The following is a 23,602-nucleotide window of genomic DNA, read 5'->3' as shown; positions in this document are numbered from 1 at the left end:
ACGATTTAGGGTAGAGGGATGCTCTTTGACAGATAGGTTGAGTTCCTCCGACAGTTAAGGATCAAGAAATATGGACAAAGGATACAAAAAAGATACAATTCACCAGCTACCACCCTTCCAAACAACCATTAGAAAACAGCAAAAACCAAGGGCACACAGATCATATATTGTCACTCACTTGAGATATAAAAAGAAACAACTTAAGAAATATAATAAATAATGTATTTAGAGGACATACTATGAGCAGCCATTCAAGTCAAACGTGATAAAGCAGTCAGTGTATTACATCAGAACATTAAGAGTCCATTGCAAACGTTATGTCAAAACTTGTTGGATAATTACATTACAGCCATGAAATTTACAGTACACAGTGGAATCGCATCTCTCCAAATCCACTACACCACACTCATGTTTGGCTTTTACAGAGATGCATATAAAGTATGTACAAAACCCAAAGGCCACCTTTTGCTTTGTAAGGCCTGATATTTAACATAAGTATGTACTTTCCAACAGATGTGCATGACACATTCAATCCTCATTGCATACTAAAGCGTACACATGTAGCACATTGGCCACCTCACCATTGGGTGGAGGGGTAAACCCTGTAACTTCAACGGGACAGGTATTTCAGCTAACAGTCAGCAAGAAAAATGATGAAGTTTATTATCCCTGTGTTTACAAAGGAAGCCATTCTTATTCTAGTCTCAATATTAAGGAGTAGAATCCCACATTTGCCACCCCTGTTTGAAAGGCGTGGTACTGCGTAATGCATTTGCATCCCAATACAAATTCTGGCATGCACTGTGCTGAATGCACATGGCTGCACATGCATAGCTACCGTGCACAGTAAACAGCTAAACAGCTTTCAGAATAAATCTAGATTTTATATATTGTGACCTTTCCACTACATTGTTTATTTAAATTTTAGAAAGTACATTCTCTTGGAATGGGCTCCATTCTATTTGCAAGTAATTGAAAATATTCTAGCATTATACACGCTTAAAGTTGTAAATCCAAACATTTAAAAATGTTTTGATAAAGAGGCAAAAGCTAAACCTGAAACCAAAAATATAAATACAATGAAGTGAAAAAAAAGAAGATAGTTGTGGGTTTATGCATTATGCACAATCTTTTTTCTGCAGCTTTTTCAAACAATCAGAAATATAATTACATTACATCTAGATGCCATTGCAATGTACCATGGAATGATTATGCCAGGACTGCTCTCAGTCTCTAACAATGAGTCCACAAACTCCATGATGTTTGTCTAAACCAGCAACTGAGGCAATCTAACATTGAGTCTTCACACACGTGCACAAGCATACACCACACACACACACACACACACGCGCGCACACACACACACACGCATGCACACACGCGCACACACACACACAGGCACACACACAGCCCCAGACCAGGCTAATATTGCTTTTGCATCTGAAACCCCTCATGACAGATTTGTGCTTCATGTTCCTTTATGTCACAAGCCTCCGTCTCTGAGATGTCTTCCTGAGAAGCTTTCTGTAGTCATAGGGGTTGTCCTCAGCCTGGCTCTCAGTTGATGGCATTCTGGGTAATGAGTTCCTGCAAATAAAGTGGTAAAGGTAATGTGAGATTGCAAACAAAATGGGAGAGAAAGAAAAAATAGCTAATGAAGACTAAAATATCCTAATTATCTCCTGCAGTTGCATGCCACTGGGTATTTTGTCTTAGTATGTTCATTTGAAACAACCAGAGAAAATGTCCACCCTCCCTGTGGGCGGAAACCGTGTCTGTCTTGCAGTTAAAGGGACATGCACCTTTTGTCAATGGGGCGTCTGGGCATGTCTGGCTCAGAGGCGGGTCTCTCAGTTGATGACTTCCTGACGCTGGACTTTGCCCTGGTGGATGAGGTTCTGCTGTCACTCGGGATGCTTCCCATGGACTTGCTGGTGGAGAGCTCCTGGTAGTACGGGTCATCCATATCCTCCAGTTTCCCAGGACTAATAGCGGAAACATAAAGACGAACTGAAATATGTAGTAAAGGACATGTCTATTTAAATTTGCTGTCGGAACAAAGGGACATACATGCATAGGTTTAAAAAAATAGGAATAGGTAAGGAATTTAGGTTAGGATTGAAAACACACCAATCCATGAGAGCACAGTTCAATAAACTACACAATAACAGTGGCTAGTGGTCAACCTGCAAACACAAAGTTGTCATTTTTTCCAGCAGCTTCTTTTAGCACATAAGCAAAGAATGGCTAAACTGCTGCCATGTGAGCGGAGCAACAAGTCCACTGCCCCTAGTGGTGGGAGGCAAACCTACACCAGGGGTCCAGGTGGTGAGGGGACGTGATCTCTCCGTAACAAGAGCAGAAGAAGCAAGCCAGCCTGGCCCAAAGCCTTCTCCCCTCGCAATCTGTCAGGACACTTGCTATTTCTTATGAATCCTGGCACAGAGTGTTAAGGGTATAGCTGAATTCCCTGATTCCATACAGTAAAATGTCCAGTCATAATTAAACTATAAGAGAGCACATTTGAGCCTCATTGGGACCATATATACTCTTTAACACTGAACATTTTACTGTGCAGTCGGCATGGGGGCAGAGACACTGGGATAGGGAGGATCTATGGATGGATGATGAGGTGTTGCCCCTCTCTTTGACCTCAGTCACCCAGGCCTGCTGGTAGACCTCTCCCATGCTTGCAGGGGTTCATAAAGCCAGTCATTCTTCTCTGATGAACTAAGATGGAAACTTCCCCCTTTGAGTTTTTTTTTTCTTCCCCCATTCTTTAGGCACATTGGCTGTGTTACGTAATAAAAAAGCAATCTATGCTACTTGCAAGCCCCATTGCTTCCAATCTGTCTACCAGACTTCCAAAGGTATTATATCACTCAATTCAGATTACCTGAACTGTGGCAATACCACATACCCCTTTCCCCCACTGAATTTGGTTTGGTACTTCATGTTCTTTTCCTCCAGTTTAAAGGCAACTTCCCCGGTTAACATCTTAACACAGTAAAACAGGCGGCGGCACACTGTATACACAAGCCAAAGAGAGCAAGCATGTTTAGTGTGCATTAGGCAACCAAGTTAATACGGCTTAAATCAGGAGTGCCCAACCTGTCCCGGCAGATCTATCGTCCTGTAGGTTTTCACTCCAACCATAACAAAGTGCACCTCATTCAACAGCAACAGTAGAGCAGGGCTGCCCAACCCTGTTCCTGGAGATCTACTATCCTGAAGGTTTTCACTCAAATATTAATAAAGTACACCTCATTCAACTCCTAGAGATCTCATTGAGCTGATAATTAGTAGAATCAGGTGTGTCAAATTAGGGTTTAAATGAAAATCTACAGGCTGGTAGATGTCCAGGAACAGGGTTGGGCAGCCTTGGTTTAAATAATGAAATGACTTTAAGTGACAGTTCACTCAATATTTAGATTTTTTGGGGTGTCACTTGATGTGCTGACAAAGGTTGAGTGTATACCTATGGAGAATAGGTAGAGTCCCCCTTTACAAGAGATACATACAATTAGGCATGTCCTTTAAATCAAGTTTAAATCAACAAATTATCAAATGAAAAAAAAAAAAAGTATACTTACTGCAGAATATAAAAGTGATGCTTACTTTACTCTAATGTTCAGATGCTAAGACCAAAACTGCAGAGTGGGTATTAACCATCACTTAGAGATTTAACCAAGCACTGCCATTTCAAGTAGCAGCGTGTATACCAAAAGGCAACTCAATTTCTTTTTTTTCTAAAAACTGAACACTCTTGTTGACGCTCATATGTTATTTAGCAAATTCTTTAGTTGACCTGAATGATCGTAGGTGAGATACTGGCTCCTGGCTGTGATAAAACTCATTGGCATCCACATATTATCAGGCTTTCCACTGTTGATTAGATAGCATTTGTAGGTTGTCGAGGTTTTCCCTCATTGCAGTGTGTTTTTACCCAGGCTTTTATCAGAGTGACGTGTGCTCTCGCTGCCCAAGGGTCTGCGCTTGCTGCCTCAGGCGGTGGACGTACATGAGAACGGAACACATTTGGGCAGACGCTGTCGCCGTGGTTCCCCGCACCCAGCCCTCTCTGCTGTCAACAACAGCCAGCGATCCTATCTCTCAGATGACCTTCTCCTCCTTAATGATGCATGTAAACTACCGCCTTCCACCGCCAGATTTTATTTATCTGATAACAAATTATCACCCTGGACGTTTCGGAAATCTACGCCTGTGACTGCTCTACTGCCCTGGTCCTTTTCTGAAATGCTGTAATAAAGCGGGCTGCTCTACCCCCTCTGCAGACACCTCTCCGTCACTGGGCTGGCTCTTTGCAAGACCCTTCATCATCTTTCGGTGCGGTAGCTCACCTTGAGGCAGAGACAGACAGATTCAGACACATACCCAAACACACACACACACACATTCACATTTTTCAGGCTGGCTAGCAGAGCCTGAAATCTTGCTCCCAGTGACTGTTGTCTCACACAGATCTATCTTTTAACTTGCTTAGATTCAGCTGTGAGGTTATATTTAGTTAGCATGGCCAGTAACACAACGTTATAGACACTTTTTTGTGTAAGCACACATTATGCGTATAGTCACATTAGCCGTTTTTTGGCTACTAAAATGAAGTCTGGGAAATTTAAAGCCTTCCAGACATTCTGGTCGGCAAACAAACAAATAAATAAAAAAATAAATAAGAGCTCTTGTCATATGCATTGTGGTTATATTGTCTCAAAAAGCACCTTATCATTGTCATCATTCCAAATTCCCCTCCAGCACAAAAAAATGATTTCCATTGGATCAAGACTGCTCTGAGAAGCTGTCAGCAAGAGAAGTTCCAACAGCTGAAGCCAATCTGAAGGTGCATTAAAACCTCTGAGACATTTAATGAAATATCACTTCAAATGAACAAACATAATGTAAGTAAGTTTGTGGTTGGATATCGTAGGCCTAATGGTATTTTGTTCCTTGCCCGGTTTTACTGTCAAAACTTTATGAACTTGAATAGGTGAATAAGATGAGCTTGATACAACAGACAAATGGTTGGCTTATTGTCATGTTGTTAAATGCATCAGTCTGCATGGCTAAAGCCAATTAATGCATCATCTACTATCCATATAAGCCTAACCGGGATCACTTTTATTAGCATAAAAGATTTATTTAATCTTTATTCTGTAAGATAAATGTGTCTTACTGAATCAGATAACAGGTGCTTTATTCAGTCAGTGGTCAGGCTATAGACACATAGACTCAGGTGGTCTGACTTGGGTATTTTAATTCATGGGTGTTGTTATTGAGATGCCTTTATTTTTATATTTTATTTGACTGGTTATTCGATGGCATACATTATATAGAATTTTATACTCGCACTTCTTATTTGTAAAGTATTTACTGGTTGCTATGAAAGCAGTTTATCTGTAGCCTTTGCTGTTTATATAGTTACACTGGTTAGTGATGCACTGTAAGACCCCTAGCATATACACTCAGTGGCCACTTTTTTAGGTGCTCCTGCACTTTCATGTAAATAGTTTGCTTCTCCCAACAATAAATCATGTGGCTGCAGCTCAGTATGTAAAGCATGTATGTAGACATGGTGAAGAGATTTACTTGTTGACTGACCAAACATAAAAAATTGTCAAGACGCATCATATAACCGTATTTTGACCGTGGTATTGGTGTCAGATGTGATGCCACAATTTCAAAAACAGCCACTCTCCTGGGAGTTTCACATACTACAGAGTTTATAGAGAATGGTACAATAAACAAAAAACATCCAGTGAGTGTCAGTTCCGTGGGCAAACACCTTGTTAATGAGAGAGGTCAGAGGAGAATGGGTAGACTTGTTCAAGCTAGCAAAATGGACAAATAAATGCTGAAATAACAGCTGTTTACAACAGTGAGGTGCAGAATGGCATCTTTAAATGTGCAACACATCAAACCTTGAAGCAGATGGGCTACAGTGGCAGAAGACCACACAGGGTTCCACTCCTGCCAGCTAAGAACAGGAAGATGAGGCTACAGTGGGCATGTAATCACCAAAACCTGATGATTGAAGACAGGAAAAACATTGCCTGCTCTATCTTCTGACATGCACATGTTAGGGTCAGAAATTGCTGGAACCAGCATGAAATTGTATCCATCCTGCATTTTGTCAATGGTGCATGCTTGATGGTGCTGTAATGGTGTGGGGAATATTTTCTTGGCATACATTAGACTCCTTAATACCAACTGAGCGTAATTTGCATGCCACAGCATACCTAAGTATTGTTGCTGATCATGTGAATCCCTTTAAGGCCACAGTCTATCCATCCATCCATCCATCTATTATCTATACTCACTTATAGATAGAGTCGCGAGGGGTGCTGGAGCCCATCTCAGGGTGCATTGGGCGAGAGGCAGGATTACACCCTGGACAGGCTGCCAATCTATCGCAGGGCACACATACCATTCACTCACACACTCATACGTATGGGCAATTTAGAGTTTCCAATGAGCCTACCTGCATGTCTTCGGACTGTGGGAAAAAACCAAAGTACGATGGAGGAAACCCACGCGGACATGGGGAGAACATGCAAACTCCACACAGAAAGGCCCAAGCAGAGACTCAAACCCACAACTTTCTTGCTGTGAGGTGACAGTGCTACCCACTGCACCATTGTGCCACCCAGCCACAGTCTACCCTTTTTCAAATGGATACTTCAAGCAGGATAATGTGTCACGTCACAAATCACACATCATCTCAGGCTGGTTCCATGAACATGATAGTGACTTCAGTTTACTCCACTGGCCTGCACATTCCCAGCATCTCAGTCCAACAGAGCAACTTTGGGATGAGGTGGAACGGGAGGTTCCGAACATGAACGTGTGGCCAGAAAATATGCAGGAACTATGTCATGCTATCTAGTCATCATGGATTAAAATTCCTAAGGAATGTTTCCAGCATCTTGTTGAGTTCATACTGCAAAGAATTCAGGTGGTTCTGGAAGCAAAAATGGATCCTTCCTGGTACTAGATAGGTGTACCATATAAAGTTTCCAATGAGTGTATGTATGCATGTCTGTTACCTGGTTTTAAGGCCAAACTTTGATTTTGTCATTTCCTCATTCTTATTATTTTCCTTCATCCCTATGAAATATATAATTTTATAATGATTAAAATGTTTACTTTTTTCAATATCCCTGTGACAGATAAACCCTGTGTCTGTGATGATGGTTCTCTACTCAAAATCATTGCTCGCTCCATATACAGTGACTGCAAAACTTTAAGTAATTCTGAAAGACGCGCATGATGCATCAATTTACCTTTTATTCCTGGGCCTTCGTTTCTCATCCTGGACTGACCTCTGGAAATTCACAAACAGTAAAAGAGATACCTGAGGATTAAATATGTTATACATGATTTCATGCATGTGTGCAGATGTACGAAATCCAAAATGTGATTGCTTTGCATGAACACAAAACAGCAGAGCATTAGCAGGAAGGTGGTAATTTATTGTCGAATGGCTTTGCATATTCCCAGGTAAACTAATTCAATTTCCTTCTGCATTCTCATACAGAAGTAACAAAAGCTTACAGATTCTCTTCTACATTCCAGTGCACTTGGAGGAAATGTACAGTTGGCACAACAGACACTGCAATTTTCAGTGAGTTCAGATGCAGTACTGTCTGACACTGGACATGGGGTGGACTCCAGTTTGATGGGCAGACTTCATTTGTTTCTCATTTGTCATGAGATGTCCTTTGGATTAGTCAAAACCACTAAGACTGACTTTTGCCTGAGACCAAGCTGATGATTTGGAAACACTGTTTACATATTGTATGTTGTGAGTTCTGCATCTATACAGGGCATAATGTGACCTAACATGCAAAACCAGACTCTTATTAGACAATAGTAATTTCTCCAGTGAGTCCAACATCAACCAATTTGTGGGGCCTCCTACTTGAAAACAACAAAAAGCAGTATTCAGTACTATACTGTATACTAAAATTCACAATAATACACTTTAAAATGCTGTGTGCAAGCTCTATACTATCTGGAAGGACCAAATCCCATGATAACACTGCAAGACACTGTTTTCTGTGGCCCTGAGGAAGGAAATGAGATTGAGATTGTAGAATCAACCAAGACATGTCCAAAGCATCACCAGTATGAAGATACACTCTCATTGAATGTACAAAAAATAGAGTACACACTGTCATACAACTGCTGAGGATCATGATAGTTGCACAAGCTGCCATGGTAACTCACGTGAATCAGATTGTAATAAGTTGAGTCTTCAGGTGTATTGAGAGTTTTTGGCTGCTGTGTTCTGCGTGGCATCCTGCCCTGTTTCTGATCATCTGAACGAAGCAAAAGAAAAACATGCAGATGAAACCATCAAAGACCTGGCAATTTACCCAAAGTAAATTAAAAAACAAAACAATAATGGTGCAAGACTAGGAATGGATCATGGCACTCAAATCATTTCTCCGGTGGACTTTTCTAATAAGGAAACTGTGACCTTTGCCTCAATTTTCATGAGTTTTGCGCTTCATGAGACAGGTCCAGAGTGACATTTTGTTTCTCAAAGTTCCCTGTTATTTTGAAAAGTAGTTTGGGAAAATGACTTTTGCAACATGTTATTTGAAAAGGCTTTCTATTGAACAATGCGCAGAGATGTATTGTGAAAAGAGAAGGCAATGGGCTGTGTAACCACTGTCTTCAGAAACTGGCAAATGCAGGCGCACCAGAAGTCTTTTGTAGAGTGGTTTCTGATTATTGACCAACGGCTCATACAGGTCTGAATGGGAACACAACACAAGAGTAATGTCTTGCAGTTCCACAGAGAATGCAGTAAAAAAAGCATTTACCACAGCATGAAGAGCATATGTTTTCCTTTTATTTCATATAGGAAAATATTGGAATGTATCAAAAAGTGCCATACATATACAATTAATAATTCTAATTCTAATAATACACAAATGCACACAAACATTCTAGAATGATGTTTTTGTTGAAAAAGCATATCACACATGAAAAAAGTACCTTCTCATTCAATATAGAATAACAATTCTGTGTGCTAATGAAAATTCAGTCTGGTTAAAGAGCATTTATTTGATTCCCTGAGCCAAAACAACTAATTTGAAATCATCGATCAGTTAAATATCCCACTGCAAACACAATTTAAAGGATTTAATAGAATAGCAGTATGTAATGTGATGCATATTCTGGTACAGTAAAGTCCTCATTTATAAATTCAGTATGAATGATGCCTTTAAGATTACAGACATATTTTGAAACTATTTCTTGCTCCAATACACACACAAGGCACTGGATGTTAAAGACCATTTATCAATGTAGAAAAACACTAATTGGCTACAGCAAAAAAAGGTTTGTCATACTTATTGAATGTGACTCTTAAAAGGTCACTGTAATATTGAACTGCTCAAAGGAATAAACGCTATTTGAAATGCACACATTAATGGTTATAATTGCTACAGCACTTCTAATGAAATGCAATTATTATTTAATGGCATCTTGGCATAAAGAACAATGTTATTGCCATTCAAAGTGCAATCAATTTTTTGTTGGAGAGAATACTGCAAGTGATGGATTATGATTGTAATAATTATTATTACACTAGAAATCATAAACAGCACATGATTAAGTAAGACCAATCTATCAAGATATTATATGAAAAAAGACAGGATTGCAGCTCTGCCATTCAAAATAACATTTCAAGTTTCTTCAGGCAACTGATTTGCATAACATCATTTCACTGTTAGGCATCTGTCAGAGAGTAAACAAAGGTTATTCAGAAATCATTTTCAACAAATATTAAAAAAAAGGTCACAGACAAAACCATGAAGAATGGAAACAAAACCTACTGGTAGTTCCAAAACTACCTTCCGTCACAGCTTATGAAGTAGAAGCTATGAAGTAGAAGCTGTCATTACACCGTGAAATGAAGATAATTATAACTGACATTATAATTACAATTCCCTCGGACACCGGTAACTTCAAATAACCGACCCTCAACTGCCACTGTGATTTGACATGTGACATGAAGATAGTGAACGCCAAATGGCGGCATTCCTCCTGCCTGTGATCCAAGACACCAAAGCAATTACCTACATTATCTAAAAATCTAATGAAAAATACATCTGCTAAAATTCTATGAATTTCAGAATGCCATATCACTGATGGGAAAAAGTCCTTCCCTTCTTGCCAACTTGACATTCCTGGTTTTGATAATATCATATACTACAACAGAAAATGGGGACTCCACTGATAAAATTATCAGCGGCAGAAAATGGAGACAAATTAAGTAAAAATGAAAGCTAAGCATTCCTGGTCCAACTTTGAACATAAGAACATAAGAATATTTGATGATGAGAACAGACCAACCTATTCTTTCAACCCAATTAGGCCTTGTCATTTTACCCATTGTCTAGAGAGCATCAATCCCTATGTCTTGAACACTTCTACTAGCATGTACCCAGATATTCTATCAAATGCCTTCTCTGTGTGTGACCTGAAGTTGGACTATTCCCAACACTGCATCTTGTCCTTCATTTTCAGTTGGTTTTAGACCTCCAGGGACTACTTAACATTACGGAACTCCTACAAACCCCTGCCAGCCTGTTCCCTGCTCTCTGCGCTTTCTTCCATTCACTACTGATGTTTCTTATGCAATGACCATAGATATTTTTTTTCTGCTCAAACAAAGCTTTGTACACAAGCTCTGTCCAGATGCAAGCCATTTTGAATCTAATACTTAAGAAAGCTACTATCTGAAGAAAACTAGTAAAGATTAGGGGTAGGGTTAGCACTGTGCTTGCATCTGAGTGTAGGCACCTCCACCAATTTTTTCTGTTTATTGCCCTTGAGCGCACCAGAGTCTTTCTCTCTGTGTCACCTGCAGTAGTTCTATTTAATGTTCTCTTTACACAGGTACGCCACTGTCCTCATTTCCTCAATTTTATGGCAAATTAAACCTGTTTGAACTGTTGTTTCTCGCCCACTTTCCTTGGTCTGTTGCCTTTATTACCCAAAAGCATTCAATCAATCCCCATTGGTCTTCCATGGTACATTACAGCTTCTTTCCAAGTGATTCTGAATTTTGATACTCAAATTCACCACAACCACAGGCTGGGCTCTTCACTCTAAACATGGCAAGTTTGGGCCTCAGCTGGTGTATGTCATTACCTGACAACGACTGGGAGATCACTGTGAGGCACAGCTGACCTCCTGTCACTTGGAGGAGGGTGAGATTAGGTCAGCCACAGAGCCTGGGATTAGCTCTTCCATATTGGACACCAACCAGCTACCAACTGACATAAAATATTTGTGTGTCTTTGACTTTCCTATAGAACTGTGCAGCCTTGTGAAGGTATGGGTGGTATGGCAGTATCATAATGTGGTTGAGAAGCACATTCTGGATTGGGAAGAAAAAAGGCTCATTCTTGCTGCTTGTTGTATTAATCACTCTGCTTTTTATCTCTAAGCTATCATTACCTCCTGCTCTCTCTGTCCTCCCCTCATGATTTACTCCGCCATCAGTTTCTTCTACCATTTCTTTCTTTTCTTTCTTTTCAGCTCCCCAGGGTGTGGAAACACCTTGCTGACAACATCAAGTCTGCAATATCTTATTATCTGTTTTTTGTTTCTTACCTGGAGAAAAATGTCTCTCAGTCTGTAATTACTTTGCCGTTCATGCATCATTTAATGCCATTATTTCATATGTGCCTTCAGAGGAGCACTAAATGACAAGTTGTTGGACTCTTGGTTCGTCTTATAAAGATTGTTGAATTGAAAGATGATTCAATAAGCCAATGCATTTGAGTCTGTGTTTTTTGCCTCAAAGAGCTGAGGTATCACAACAGCTGTGGGTTTTCTTGGAAATGTGTTTTAATTATATCACTTCAAATTCAATTTGGGCCAAAACACTACTCCCAATGCTATTTACATTTCCCAACCTAAACATTATTGACAAGACGCCAAATGGCAAAAGGGGATTTACAATCAAGGAGGCTAGTTCATTAAAGAAAGCATTCATGAAGCTACTACCTGAAGAAAAATAGTAAAGATTGGGGCTATGGTTAGCACTGTGCTCGCTGTTAGCTCTGAATGGAACCCGCAGAACATCCCTATGTCGAGCCCACCTGATTGTTGCTGGGTAGCCAAGTATCCGTTGATTTGGGTTCCTTTCATGAACATGCCATTACTGGAGGGGTTCATCTGATGAGCCAGGATTATCTCGTTCAGCTTCTTCTGGAGTGACAAGTAGTTATCTGAAGCTGTGCTTACCTAATCCAGGGGAAAATATTTAGATTTAAGAGGCCAGGCAGAAAATCATGAAAAAATATATATAATTTTCAAAAATATTATCTATTTTATTTTTATTCAATGTCCCTAGTAGCGTAGGTTTCAACATATTAGGAAATATGGTTCCAGAGATTAAGACCAGAGACTTGTGTCCCTTACAGGGGAAAAAAATAAATTTCCAGATCTTAGGAGGAGATGATACATAGCCAGATATATACCTTTTTCAGTTTTGAGTACTAAGTACAAATACAAATACAAATACAATACAAATAATTCCGTTTTTTTTTAAACAGAATTTGTTTTTTTAATTTGGCAGTCTGACAGAAGCACTGTAACACACTGTCAAACAAAAACAGATTCAAATGTCAAATCAAAGTCAGGAGTCTTGAATTATTAAACAAAGATTTAATTAAGGAAGCACATATCCATGTAAACATGAGCCATGTGTCAGTTCTGCCCCCAACTCCTTACTTGTTCAGAAAAGCTTTCCAGCTCCTCAGTCTCCTTCTCCGCAGACATCTTGAGGTTCTTCCTGTCCTTGTAGCCGCGGAAGTTGCTCTGGATCTTCACAGCAGCCTGCTCCTGCTCAAACCGGTCGTCTGGACTGGGCTCTTCAGGCTCTAACTGAGCGCCGTTAAGCTCCGAAATGCCCTCGTCCTCATCTTCGTTCTTATCCGACTGTTTCCCCGCCTCTCTTTCCTCCTTCAGCCTCTTCCTCTCCTGGTGCCCACGGAAGTTGCTCTGTAGGACTGTGGCCGCCTTCTCCTCGTCCACCTCCGCACCCACACTGGGGGCCTCTGGGTCCGGCTTTGGCTCTGGCTCCGGTCCCGGGTCCGAAGCCCCTGTCTCATGCTCCTTGTCCACTGAGCTCTTTTCGGATTCCGCCGTTTTCTTTTTGGGAAGTTTCCCTTCCTCCTGCAGCCGCTTGCGCTCCTTGTGACCACGGAAGTTGCTCTGGAGGACGGTGGCGGCTTTGGCCTCCTCGTCCTCTCCTCCTGCCGGCCCTGCGTTGTCCTCCTCTGCCTTCTCCTTCTCTTCTTCCTTCTCTGGGGACTGAGCAGGCTCCTCAGGGGGTTCTTCCAGAGGACCCTGAGGGGGCTCTTCAGGGGCTTCCTCACCTGGCTCCTGTTTGGGCTCCTGAGGCGGCTGGTCTTTTTCGGGGGAGGCCTTCTTCCCCCTGGCTGGGAGCTTGCCCTCCTCCTCCAGCTTCTTCCGCTCCCTGTGCCCCCGGAAGTTGCTTTGGATGACAGTGGCGGCTTTGGCTTCCTGGTCAGGGTTCACTTCCAGTCCTCCTGCTTCCTGTCCCCCTTCCTGTTCCTGGGTGGCGGTGGGGTCCTCTGCGGCAGCGGCCTCCTCTGCCTCGGCCGCCTCCTCGGCTAGCTCCACCTCGTCCTCGCCCTGGTCCCCCGGACCCTGGGGCTCGGTGGGGATCGCATCTCCTGCCTTGGCCTGACGGCCCTCTTTAAACTTCTTCCTCTCCCTATAGCCCCTGTAGTTGCTCTGGAGCACTACGGCTGCTTTTGTCTCTTCCTCCTCCGATCCATTCTGCCCCTCTCCTTTCTCTCCTGCACTTTTCTCCTCTGTGTGGTTCTCCTCTGCCAGCTGCCCTCCTTCCTCACTGCTTACGGCCTCAGACAGGGCCTCATTTTGCACCTCCTCCACATTCCCTTCTTCCTGCTTTTTGTTCTGCATGGCTTCCCTAAAAGGGAGGAGGATACACAGCGTTGGTATGGTTACTATTGCTGCACTAATACAGTTGTTATAATTAGCCTTAGCGTTATTAGCATACAATTACAGTATTAAAGTGCTGCTGACTGCACACTTTCATTTGTCAATCATTCCCAGATTGTTACATGGTCAGGGAGGGGAGCTAAATGGTAGAAATTCAGGAGACATACTTTCTCTTTTTGAAGCTCTTCCTCTCTTTGTGTCCACGGTAATGAGCCTGGATCTTTATAGCTGCTTTATTCTTTTCATCTACCAACTCTTTGTACATCTTCCTTGCAAGGTAGCCTCTGCAGACTGACAGATAGAGACAGAGCAAAGGCATATGATATTTTTTTTCCCATGTCTTGACATATACAATATTGTCACCACATAAACTAGTGGACTCCACTACTTGGATAATTGGATACAGATTTTAGACATGATGATTTTGGTAGAATTTTAATTAAGGCTGTGGTTTCAGTACACATATCTGTATAAAAGCCAATAGACTTAGTAAGAAATGTTCAAAAGTATCTTATTATCAAAATGATATGGGTGAGTATCCTTTCATGGTAAGATGTTGTTTTTGCTGTCTTACAAATCATATTCAGCTTTCTCCAAGTATGCATTCATTTTACCACGAGCCACAAGCATAACTAAACATCAGAAAAGTCTGTGCATCATTCTTCACATATTGCAAAATGAGAAAAGAGAAAAAATGCCTCTTACCAGCCTGAAAATGGATCATGAAAGCCTCCGTCTTGGCTTTGCTTCGATCCCCATTCACCTCTCTGCGGACTTTGTGGCCCCTGTAAGCTGGGGCCACAAAGTTGAATCAAGAAATTTGAAAATAGTCCGAAGTCTGAACTAAAAGCCCATAACCAAATGTGGTGGGTGAACAAAATGTGGAAGGTATCTGTTCACCTTCTCATCAGTAGCTAATTTTCACTGCCTGCATGTGGCAGGGTGCCATCCCCAATCTGTCTGGAGTTTTGCAGGAAAGATTGTGCTTTTGCCATTAAGCCAAACCTTCTATGCAGCACACCTTGCTCAGAATTAAGTTCCCACTAGCCAGCCCCACTACTGTGTGCTAACATTACAATATCACACAATTTATATCTGTCACCAACACTATGGTTGTATCATAAATTCCAGAACTGACCAATGTGGAAAAATATATTAATTATTTTGAGAATAGTACATGCCAACGAAAGCCATGATGCACAGAGAAAGTGTGATTGCAATATGAGCTGTCAAGGTAACATTATGCTAGTCACATTAAGGTATGCCAGCCAGCTACACCCAATAAAATAGATGTTCAAAACAGATTTGAGTGCAGTTAAAAAGGAGGGAAAGACCCAGGATTTTTAAACATGTGAGCTCACCGGACTGCAGGACGACTGCACTCTGCTCTCTCTTCTCTTGCATCCTGCGGTACCTCTTCGCCCCCAGCCAGCCTCTCACACAGGCCTGCAGCAGGATGATCCCATCGATGGTCCGGCTCATCATCAGGTTCAGCTGCTCTACGTGGTGGTACTTCAGGAACACCTGACCATCACAGTGCGCACGCACGCGCACGCAAACACACGCACGCGCACACACACACACACACGCCGTTTGACCTGATGATCCAATTGTCTTCCAGGTTTATGCCAGTCACACTAGAGCAAAGCTCTTTCATTATAATTACACCAATCTTAGGCTCAACCTTTACCTTGTTGAGCATAACCCTGAGTAAAAGCTTGTGTAAGATTACCAAAAGGTTGAGTGCAGTCCTGAAACTGATAGGTAGTCTTGCTCTGGCACCGAACGGACCATAGTTTGAGAGATCTTACAGTGAGGACGTAGTCCTTCCTTACTTTGGTTTTCCCCAGGGCCCAGTTCTCCAGTTTGACTTTCTCCAGTATGGCAGCACACGTCTCAGGACTCTCTGGTGGGTCCTCGTTTGCTCGGAAGGCCAGGATGCAGTACCTGTAACAAATGGCCAATGAAGCTAACCCAAAAAAGGAGCATCTCTGAGAGGCCAAGCAGACGCCCCGAGACATGAGGAGGAAATAAAATGGGTAGGCCCTGAGTCTTGAACACTGTTTGAGAGCAGCCGAGTGACTCTGCAAGACCTGAACAAAGCAGTTATGAGAGATGTCATGCAAAAAGGCTGGCGGTCCTCAGTTCTGCACATGGACCACACGATGAATCCAACTAGAAACATATCGCTTAATTAATAAGACTAAACCAAATGTCTGGGAGCCATGGGGTGGGGAATAAAGAGGGGTGTGGCTTAAAATTGAGGGGGGGGGGGAGGAGGTAGTGCCATGGGGTGTGGGGTGGGGGGGACCCACTCTCCTGCACTCTCTCACCTCTTTATGAAGTTAGCAAAGAGGATGCGGTGGGAGTAGCCCTGCCTCCGGATCTTGGCTGTCTCCAGGATGCCAGTGTAGCGCAGCTGGATCAGGACCTTCTCCCTGTCAAACTTGTTGGCCTGCCGGTCGTTGTTGGGCTTGATGCAGCGGACGAAATGGGGCTGCCCCGCGACCATCTTAGACATCAGGTCCATGAGGGAATACTGGAGGGTGGGAAAGAGGTTCTGAGGAAGGCCGGCTGTGAACGATGGCATTCAGGGGTTTGTCTCCATGTAGTAACATAAACAGAAGAATTCAGGAAAATGGAGAACTCCTGCTCACTGTACCATTGTTCCAGCTACTTTTGTAATTAACTGACCATGTTTATTAAGCTGTATGGTCTTCATCAGGATAAACACTGTTTGTTTGCATAGGGAACATCAATCAAGTCATTGGCAACATTTAAACAAGGAGAAGGTGAACTCTACTCTTCAATTAGACTTTATTTTTTGTTGCCCTGTACCTATGTGTACTAGTTTTGTCTTCTTCATAGCTTTTTCATTGTCAGATTGACACTCAGGAAGTGATCTAATGTGCAAGACCCAGTTACATCTTAGACTTGAGCAGAAATAATTTTCCAGAAGTTCTCGCAGGAAGCATACAGTAAATCTGTTTTGCACACATTGCAGCTTGTGACTACACTGCTAATAATCAAACCTGATTTAAATAAAATATGAGAAAAAACTACTTAAAACAATAACTTCAGTAAGAAAGCAAGTAGCAGCTGTTCTGATGGGAGCCATCCCCTTCACGAGGTGTTCTGTTCATTTCATTATTTTGTTGGCCTGTGATCTTACTCTGAAGTATGATGCAACCGTTTGGGTTCTCATGTTGGTGGTCTCTCTGGGATGGTGGGTGGACTCTCCACTCTCACCCTGGACACAAATAAAACACTTGAGACATTTAAAAGGTTACACCATGTACGATATGCAGTGCATGGCCACATATGTGCATTTAATCAAAGCAAACACTGTACATAGTTTGATATCATTCCTGTTTGTCTGTTCCTGTGAGAGAATCTGACCCCCTGCCCCACTTCTTTATGTGACCTTTCAGCAAAAAGGTACATTTTTGGAATTTAATCTCATTTGATTTAAAGGCCACATTAAAAGTCACTGTGGCAAACACAGAACCCCTGACTGGACCTTTAAAACATACAAGAGGAAAGGCAAAATTCCCCTGGCTCTGAAAACCTAGGAAGAATGGAATTTCCAGCATTTAAGAAAAGGGCACATGGGCAAAACACTAAAATGTACTTATCTAATATTAGCCACAGTTAATTACTGTGGTTAGTTAGTTAATTGCTAGGCTTGCAATATCAAGGTTGTAGGTTTGATTTCCAGGTGGGGCATTGCTGTTGTACCCTTGAGTAGGGTGATGAATCTGAATTGGTTCAGTAAATATCCAGCTGTATAAATGGATTATGTTTACAATGAATGACAACGACTCACTAAGAATGTACTCTGGGTAATTTGCTTTGGATTAAAGCATCTGCTAAATGCCTAAAATGTGCACAATACACATTTATTTCTCTTCATCGTCATTAGCCTAGTGGCAATAATGGAAAGGTTTGGTTCATAACCATCCCATGTACTGCATGTTTTGATTATGCTGAATGTAAACTAATACACATCTGAACATTGTTTTGGCTATTCAGTTGCCAAATTTCCCAACACATGGCAATTTTAACTTACATAAATTACTTCAATAGTAATGTATGGAGAATTGGATTACTGTCCATTAAAAACAGACAAAACATGAAGTCTATTATTTAAGAACATGGATAAAATAACTAAAACCTTCAAAAGTTCTGCTCAGGGAGCGTGTGATAGGAAATATATCATATGCATTATGACTTAGTCCCTAGGGCAAATGGACAATTACTGTATGATGGATCTGACCTTGGAGATTATATTCATATGGGTGTTACATTCAATCTTGAGGACAAAACAACATTTTAATAATTTACATTAGGAAAACATTTCTAATAAGCACTACACTGTAGAGTTATTGGCAAGAACAGGTATGAGCTCATATAGTGAAATATGTATGTGTGAAAATAACATAGGCACACTTAATAACATGAAATATTACATAAAGCCACATACAGTATTCACATGAGATATTACATTATAAAATGTTTAAATAATTTATAGACTTTTGTTTGTAGCAGGTACTCCAAACAACTTTGGACAAACATATATGAAAGTGTTACAAATCTGAAAATAGCCATAATTAAGTGAAACACATAAATGCTATAAGAAAAATATTATTGTTTTGTTTGACTCAATCATCGAAAGTAGCTTTGAAGATTACAAAATGTAATGTTTTAAAAGTATTTAAAGTATTTGAAATGCAGCCTAATTTAAATGTAACAACCAATACTCCTAACATGTGGGTATCAGGATCTCATCAGATTCATTTTTGCAGTTCATTTTTTTTCTTCTTTTGAACAAAAGCATCTGTCTTTCAGTGGCCTGCTGCCTTTCGACGGTTATCAGAACTGTTTGATTTTGTTTTCGCCCTTTTCATATCAAATATGTATTAAATATTTTGCAGTTATGTTTAGTGTACAAAGGAGGGAACTTAAAATTGAGTTCTCTTAAGAAAAAAAAAACATGATTAAACATGCAAATGAATGCTAATATATGCATGTCCTCATCATTCTTAAGCCATTCTACAATGTGCCTTAAATCTTGTGTCACGTAACCCCTTTTCATGCTCAATGACTGGAAATTAAATGCATACTATTTTTAAATTGTGTTCAAATTATAGCAGTTACAAAATGCACACATGAATATTTATATAGGGGGAAGGGTTACATATAGCAGGGAGGGTCTCTTACTTACATTTCTGGAGGAAAAAACCAGTACATATTAGCATTTCTAATATTATTATGCATCATACAAATATTTTGTTTCTTAAAAAACAGTGAGGAAAACATATGATATTTTCACATGTACCCTATCATTAAAAAGTTTGTAAACACTGAAAATGTTTTTATGTGTTTGAAAGAAACTGATACTTTTATTCACCAAGGTAACATTAAATTGATCGAAAAATACAAGACATTGGTAATGTTACAAATTACTATTACTGTTTGAAATGACAGTTTTGTAATTCAATCTTTACATAAGATTGCAAAGCCCCATTTTCAACAGCCATTCCTCCAATGTACTGACAGCACACTGTGTTACCGTATCCTTAAGTATTAATGTGCTAATTTGTTCAATTTTGGTTTAAAAAAATGGCCAAAAAGAGACAGCTTTCTTTAGAAACTTTTCAGACAATTGTCTTTTTTTTGTTTGTTTGTTTTTTGAGAGAGAGATTAAGGCTATTCCATGAGTAAGATGCCAAGAAATTGTGATTTATAACATGTCTTGGCTGCATTCTTTGATTAATTTAATGCCACCTTGGTGAATAAATGTATCAATTTCTTTCACCATAAACATTTCTCTGTGATTCTAAACTTTTGAATGGTAGTGTAAGAGCTCTTCCTCCAAAACGTAATCAGACCAACAACTCAGGAAACATCTGCTCTTAGTTTATTAATCTATGGGAGCAAGCCTGTATAACCACACTGCTATGCTGTAGCGAAGCCTAGAGACAGGCGGGAAAGGGAGAAGCATGTTAAAGCTTTTGTTTACATTTTTCTATTCTCGTCTCTAGAGTTTCTAATCTCTAGTGTATAGATGGGGGGAAGGGGATAAAATCATTATTACCTCACTGACTGAACTCAGTGAACTCAACAACACAAGCATTCCCATCTATACAAGGAGAAACCAGAGGGGAAGAGACAGGGATGATACCTGAGGTTAATTAGTCTGAGAGAGAGAACAAGAGAGAGAGAGAGAGAGAGAGAGCAAGTGAGTGAGAAAGAATGAGTGAAAGCTAGACAAGAGAGAGAAAGAGAAGAACAGCCACAGTAAGAGAAAGTGAATTAGAGAAATAGGAGAGAAGAGAGAAAGAACACACAAAACTGGTTTGTTCATGCATTTTTAATTAGGATGAGTGGTAAGTCTAATGAACTCACCTTGGCAAACTTAATAGTGCGCTGGGGGGTATGCGTATGAGTGCTCCCCATCGCTTTACCCTTGGTGTGAGCAAGGTTTCCTGGAAGAGAGGGAAAGTAAAACAGAAGAGACCTGTCATATTAAGGGTCGACACAGAGACATTCAAAACTGACCAGAGGGCCTTTCAAACTTTATGCTTAACCTCTGAGAACACAACTGACAACACTCCCCCTGGCCTACTACGTCCGACTGAATATTAGGCTTTGTAAACTTTATTACACACTAAATTGGGTGCTCGTTATATGGAGATAATAGGTGCGTGAATATATATTCCACTGAACCATATCGTTCCTATCTATTTGCCATTATCTCATGGGAATCGTAATAACTTTGCCCTTTATCAAAAACTGTATCAAGCTGTATAGCCCTGTGAGAAATGAAGTTAGTGCTGGCAGACACTAATAAAGCAATCACAAAGCAATCAAAATGAGAGCATTAATAACTTGAGCAAAGACTTTGAAAGAAGTTGATAAGTGCTTTTAGCCCCACAATGCCTGTACTTCCCAAAAGTAGATAAAGGCTTAGGATAATTACCTTTACATAATAATTAAGAATTACCTACATATCAGCCCCCCCACTGTATCAGTCAGTCAGTAAAAAGCAGCCTAATAACTCACACAAATAAGATTACACAAATAGTGCTACATGCATTCTACAATCTGAGCTGCCTTCTTATTTCTTTGTTATTAAATCACTCCAGATCCCCTCCGCTTTGAGAGTCATCATATGTGCATCTGTACCATCAAAACAGTCATTTTTAAACACAACCCCTTGCCCTAGTTCAGGACAACACATTTTGTGTTACTTTTAACAAAGTTAGTGTTAAAAGATCTCCCTTTGTAACATATAAATTGTATTTATTTAAGTATTATGTGTTATAGCATCTGACTGTGTCGGCCTGTGTCTGACTGTGTTTGTCTGCGTGTGACTGTGTCTGACTGTGTCGGCCTGTGTCTGACTGTGTCTGACAGTGTCTGACAGCAAGTGACTGTGTCTGCCTGTGTGAGAATCTGCCTGTGTCTGCCTCTGTCTGTCTGCACCTGACTGTCTGCTTGGCCTGTGCCTGCTTGTGTGAGAGTCTGCCTGTGTCTGCCCGCTGTAGCATCAGCTGAGGTAATGAGGTACGATCTTTGGCTCCATCGCACTTGCTGCCCACCCAACTGAAGCGGCCAGGAGCAGATATTTTACTGCCTGTAGGTCTCCTGCATGAAAAATGCAGCTCTGGAGCAGCGTTTGGTCCACAATACCAATCATCTATCAACCTGCCTTTTTGTTTTGTACACCATACCAGTCATCGATCAACCCCTCACGTCCAACCAAACACGTTTCCAGGGTTTCAAGAGCACAGTTTGTATTCAGCTCCAACAAAATGCTCACATCCTGCGCTTCGTCGCTGTGTTATCGGGCTGCACTGACAGAATCTGGACGTATTTGAGGCCCACACAACGTGCGGGGGGAGAACAATTCTGAGCCTGCTACAAATGTCACTGAACCCAGTGATTTACATCAGCAGAGTATCAGGTGACCTCCCTCAGCTCCGCCCCTCACCCGTGCTGTTAATTATCCCAGGAAGCACACAGACTGCAAAGCAGGGAGGTGCTCAGAGATGGTGATGGGGGGTTAAAGATTCTGGAATCACGCGCAAGCTGATTCACGACGAACAGGAGAAATGACGTAAAAAGGGGGTAGTTCGGCGGCAGCAAAGGGGCAAGCAGAGAGAAAACTTCATTGGATCAATCGGGATAAGGCCGTAGATTGTGTCTGGCTTAGACTGCGTGACGGGCAAATCATAAAGCCGCGATCGATGACGGTCGATTTCCCGGCCGCGGCTGAATGATCCGCGCGAGGTGCGAGCACTCGTGCGAGAACTGATGCCTATTGTGTGGGGAGAGGCGCGCCACGTGACGCGGCGGCGCGAAGCCTGACGCGCGCGGCGTGCAGCGTGTTGCGCGAGGGGTGAAACGCAGCCTTGGCTGTTAGCTCATCTGCTCCGCCTGGTCCCGACTCGTCTGCCCTTCCCGTCCAGGATGAACTGAAAATATCCCAGAAACAAACCCTTCTCCTCCCCCGACCCATTTCCCGCTCACCCCCCTCCCCCCTCCGTCGGCGGAATTCACCGCGCGGGTATCACGCGTGGCTAACTCCTCCACGCCTGGAGGCAGACAGCGCGGCGCGTGTGCTTTCATGGGGTCACGTGGGGTAACTCCACAAAAGGAAAACAGAAAAGGTTTTCCTTTTGTGGAGGTAAACAATAATAAGAACAGTAATAATAATAATAATAATAATAATAATAATAATAATAATAATAATATTATTATTATTATTATTATTATAATGAAATAATAATATAATAATAATCAAAACAAAATTGATAAATAAATGTAATTTATTTGTGATTTTGAGCTACTTGATTGGATGCGCATTTGGTTACTCCTCCGTAATGATGAGTACTCACGCTGCAGCAACCAGCCATTCGCAAAATAAAGCTGGACCCCCTTTGGAGGAGGTCGCACTGCAAAAAGTGAAATCATCTTGTTTGCTTTTTGTTTCATTCATTTTTACTCATAGCATTGCAATTAAAATTTTAACAAACCTTGATCGTCAGTAATTCCTTGCTCGGGGTTACGGAAAGAAACGGGAAGATATCTCAATGTTTTTATGAAATGTCGGTCGCTTGAGTAATTAAGGAACGTTAGTTAACCTCAGTACTCAGAGGAAATGGCACCACGCTACCAGGTGAGTGGAATGCTAGCGTCACTGTGGTCAGGTTTACCTGTCTTAGTCAGGGGGTGAGTGACCAGCTTGCGGATGAGGTCGTTTTCTGAGGACCTGAGCAGCAGGACGATATCGGCAGGCAGGGTGTCTCTGTTCTTCGCTAGGAAGCCACTTGTGTTGTAGATGACCTGGACAACGACATCCAAAATGAAGAATAAGATGTGGCAAAGACGTCTCCCAGGTGGAGCGGGGTGAATTAAAAAAAAAATCTCATTAGATGTACCTTTCCAGCGTAGTGATGGATCCCGAAGCCCAGGTCTACTCTTTTCGGCCTCCAAAAGTTCTTTGACTTCAGGTTGTCCTCAAACTTTTCTGCAGGGATGCAAAAGGGAAGGGCGTAATCAA

The 23,602-nt window shown here is 41.4% G+C and overlaps 1 protein-coding gene across 4 annotated transcripts in view; it reads right to left on the bottom strand.

Annotated features, from left to right (window-relative positions):
* Positions 1-208: 208 nt before the first annotated feature.
* The window catches only part of myo3a (myosin IIIA), an 86,926-nt gene continuing 63,532 nt past the window's right edge, over positions 209-23,602 (bottom strand). For 2 of the 4 annotated variants that reach the window (XM_064332499.1, XM_064332500.1), the window contains 16 exons: positions 23,481-23,569; positions 23,256-23,385; positions 20,443-20,522; positions 20,132-20,176; positions 17,207-17,284; positions 16,368-16,573; positions 15,870-15,981; positions 15,396-15,558; positions 14,740-14,826; positions 14,202-14,325; positions 12,775-14,002; positions 12,141-12,285; positions 8,245-8,336; positions 7,299-7,339; positions 1,803-1,985; positions 209-1,587 (listed from right to left, as the gene is read on the bottom strand). In XM_064332499.1, the coding sequence (XP_064188569.1) occupies positions 1,479-1,587; positions 1,803-1,985; positions 7,299-7,339; positions 8,245-8,336; positions 12,141-12,285; positions 12,775-14,002; positions 14,202-14,325; positions 14,740-14,826; positions 15,396-15,558; positions 15,870-15,981; positions 16,368-16,573; positions 17,207-17,284; positions 20,132-20,176; positions 20,443-20,522; positions 23,256-23,385; positions 23,481-23,569 (2,912 nt within the window). In that variant the 3' untranslated portion in view covers positions 209-1,478. The remainder of the gene's footprint in view (positions 1,588-1,802; positions 1,986-7,298; positions 7,340-8,244; positions 8,337-12,140; positions 12,286-12,774; positions 14,003-14,201; positions 14,326-14,739; positions 14,827-15,395; positions 15,559-15,869; positions 15,982-16,367; positions 16,574-17,206; positions 17,285-20,131; positions 20,177-20,442; positions 20,523-23,255; positions 23,386-23,480; positions 23,570-23,602) is intronic. The other 2 variants (XM_064332501.1, XM_064332502.1) reach the window with 1 other exon arrangement.

The sequence above is a fragment of the Anguilla rostrata genome, chromosome 4, assembly GCF_018555375.3.
Source record: "Anguilla rostrata isolate EN2019 chromosome 4, ASM1855537v3, whole genome shotgun sequence".
NCBI lineage: Eukaryota > Metazoa > Chordata > Actinopteri > Anguilliformes > Anguillidae > Anguilla > Anguilla rostrata.
The sequence above is the reverse complement of the archived record's forward strand: the minus strand, read 5'-3'. Positions and strand labels throughout refer to the sequence as shown.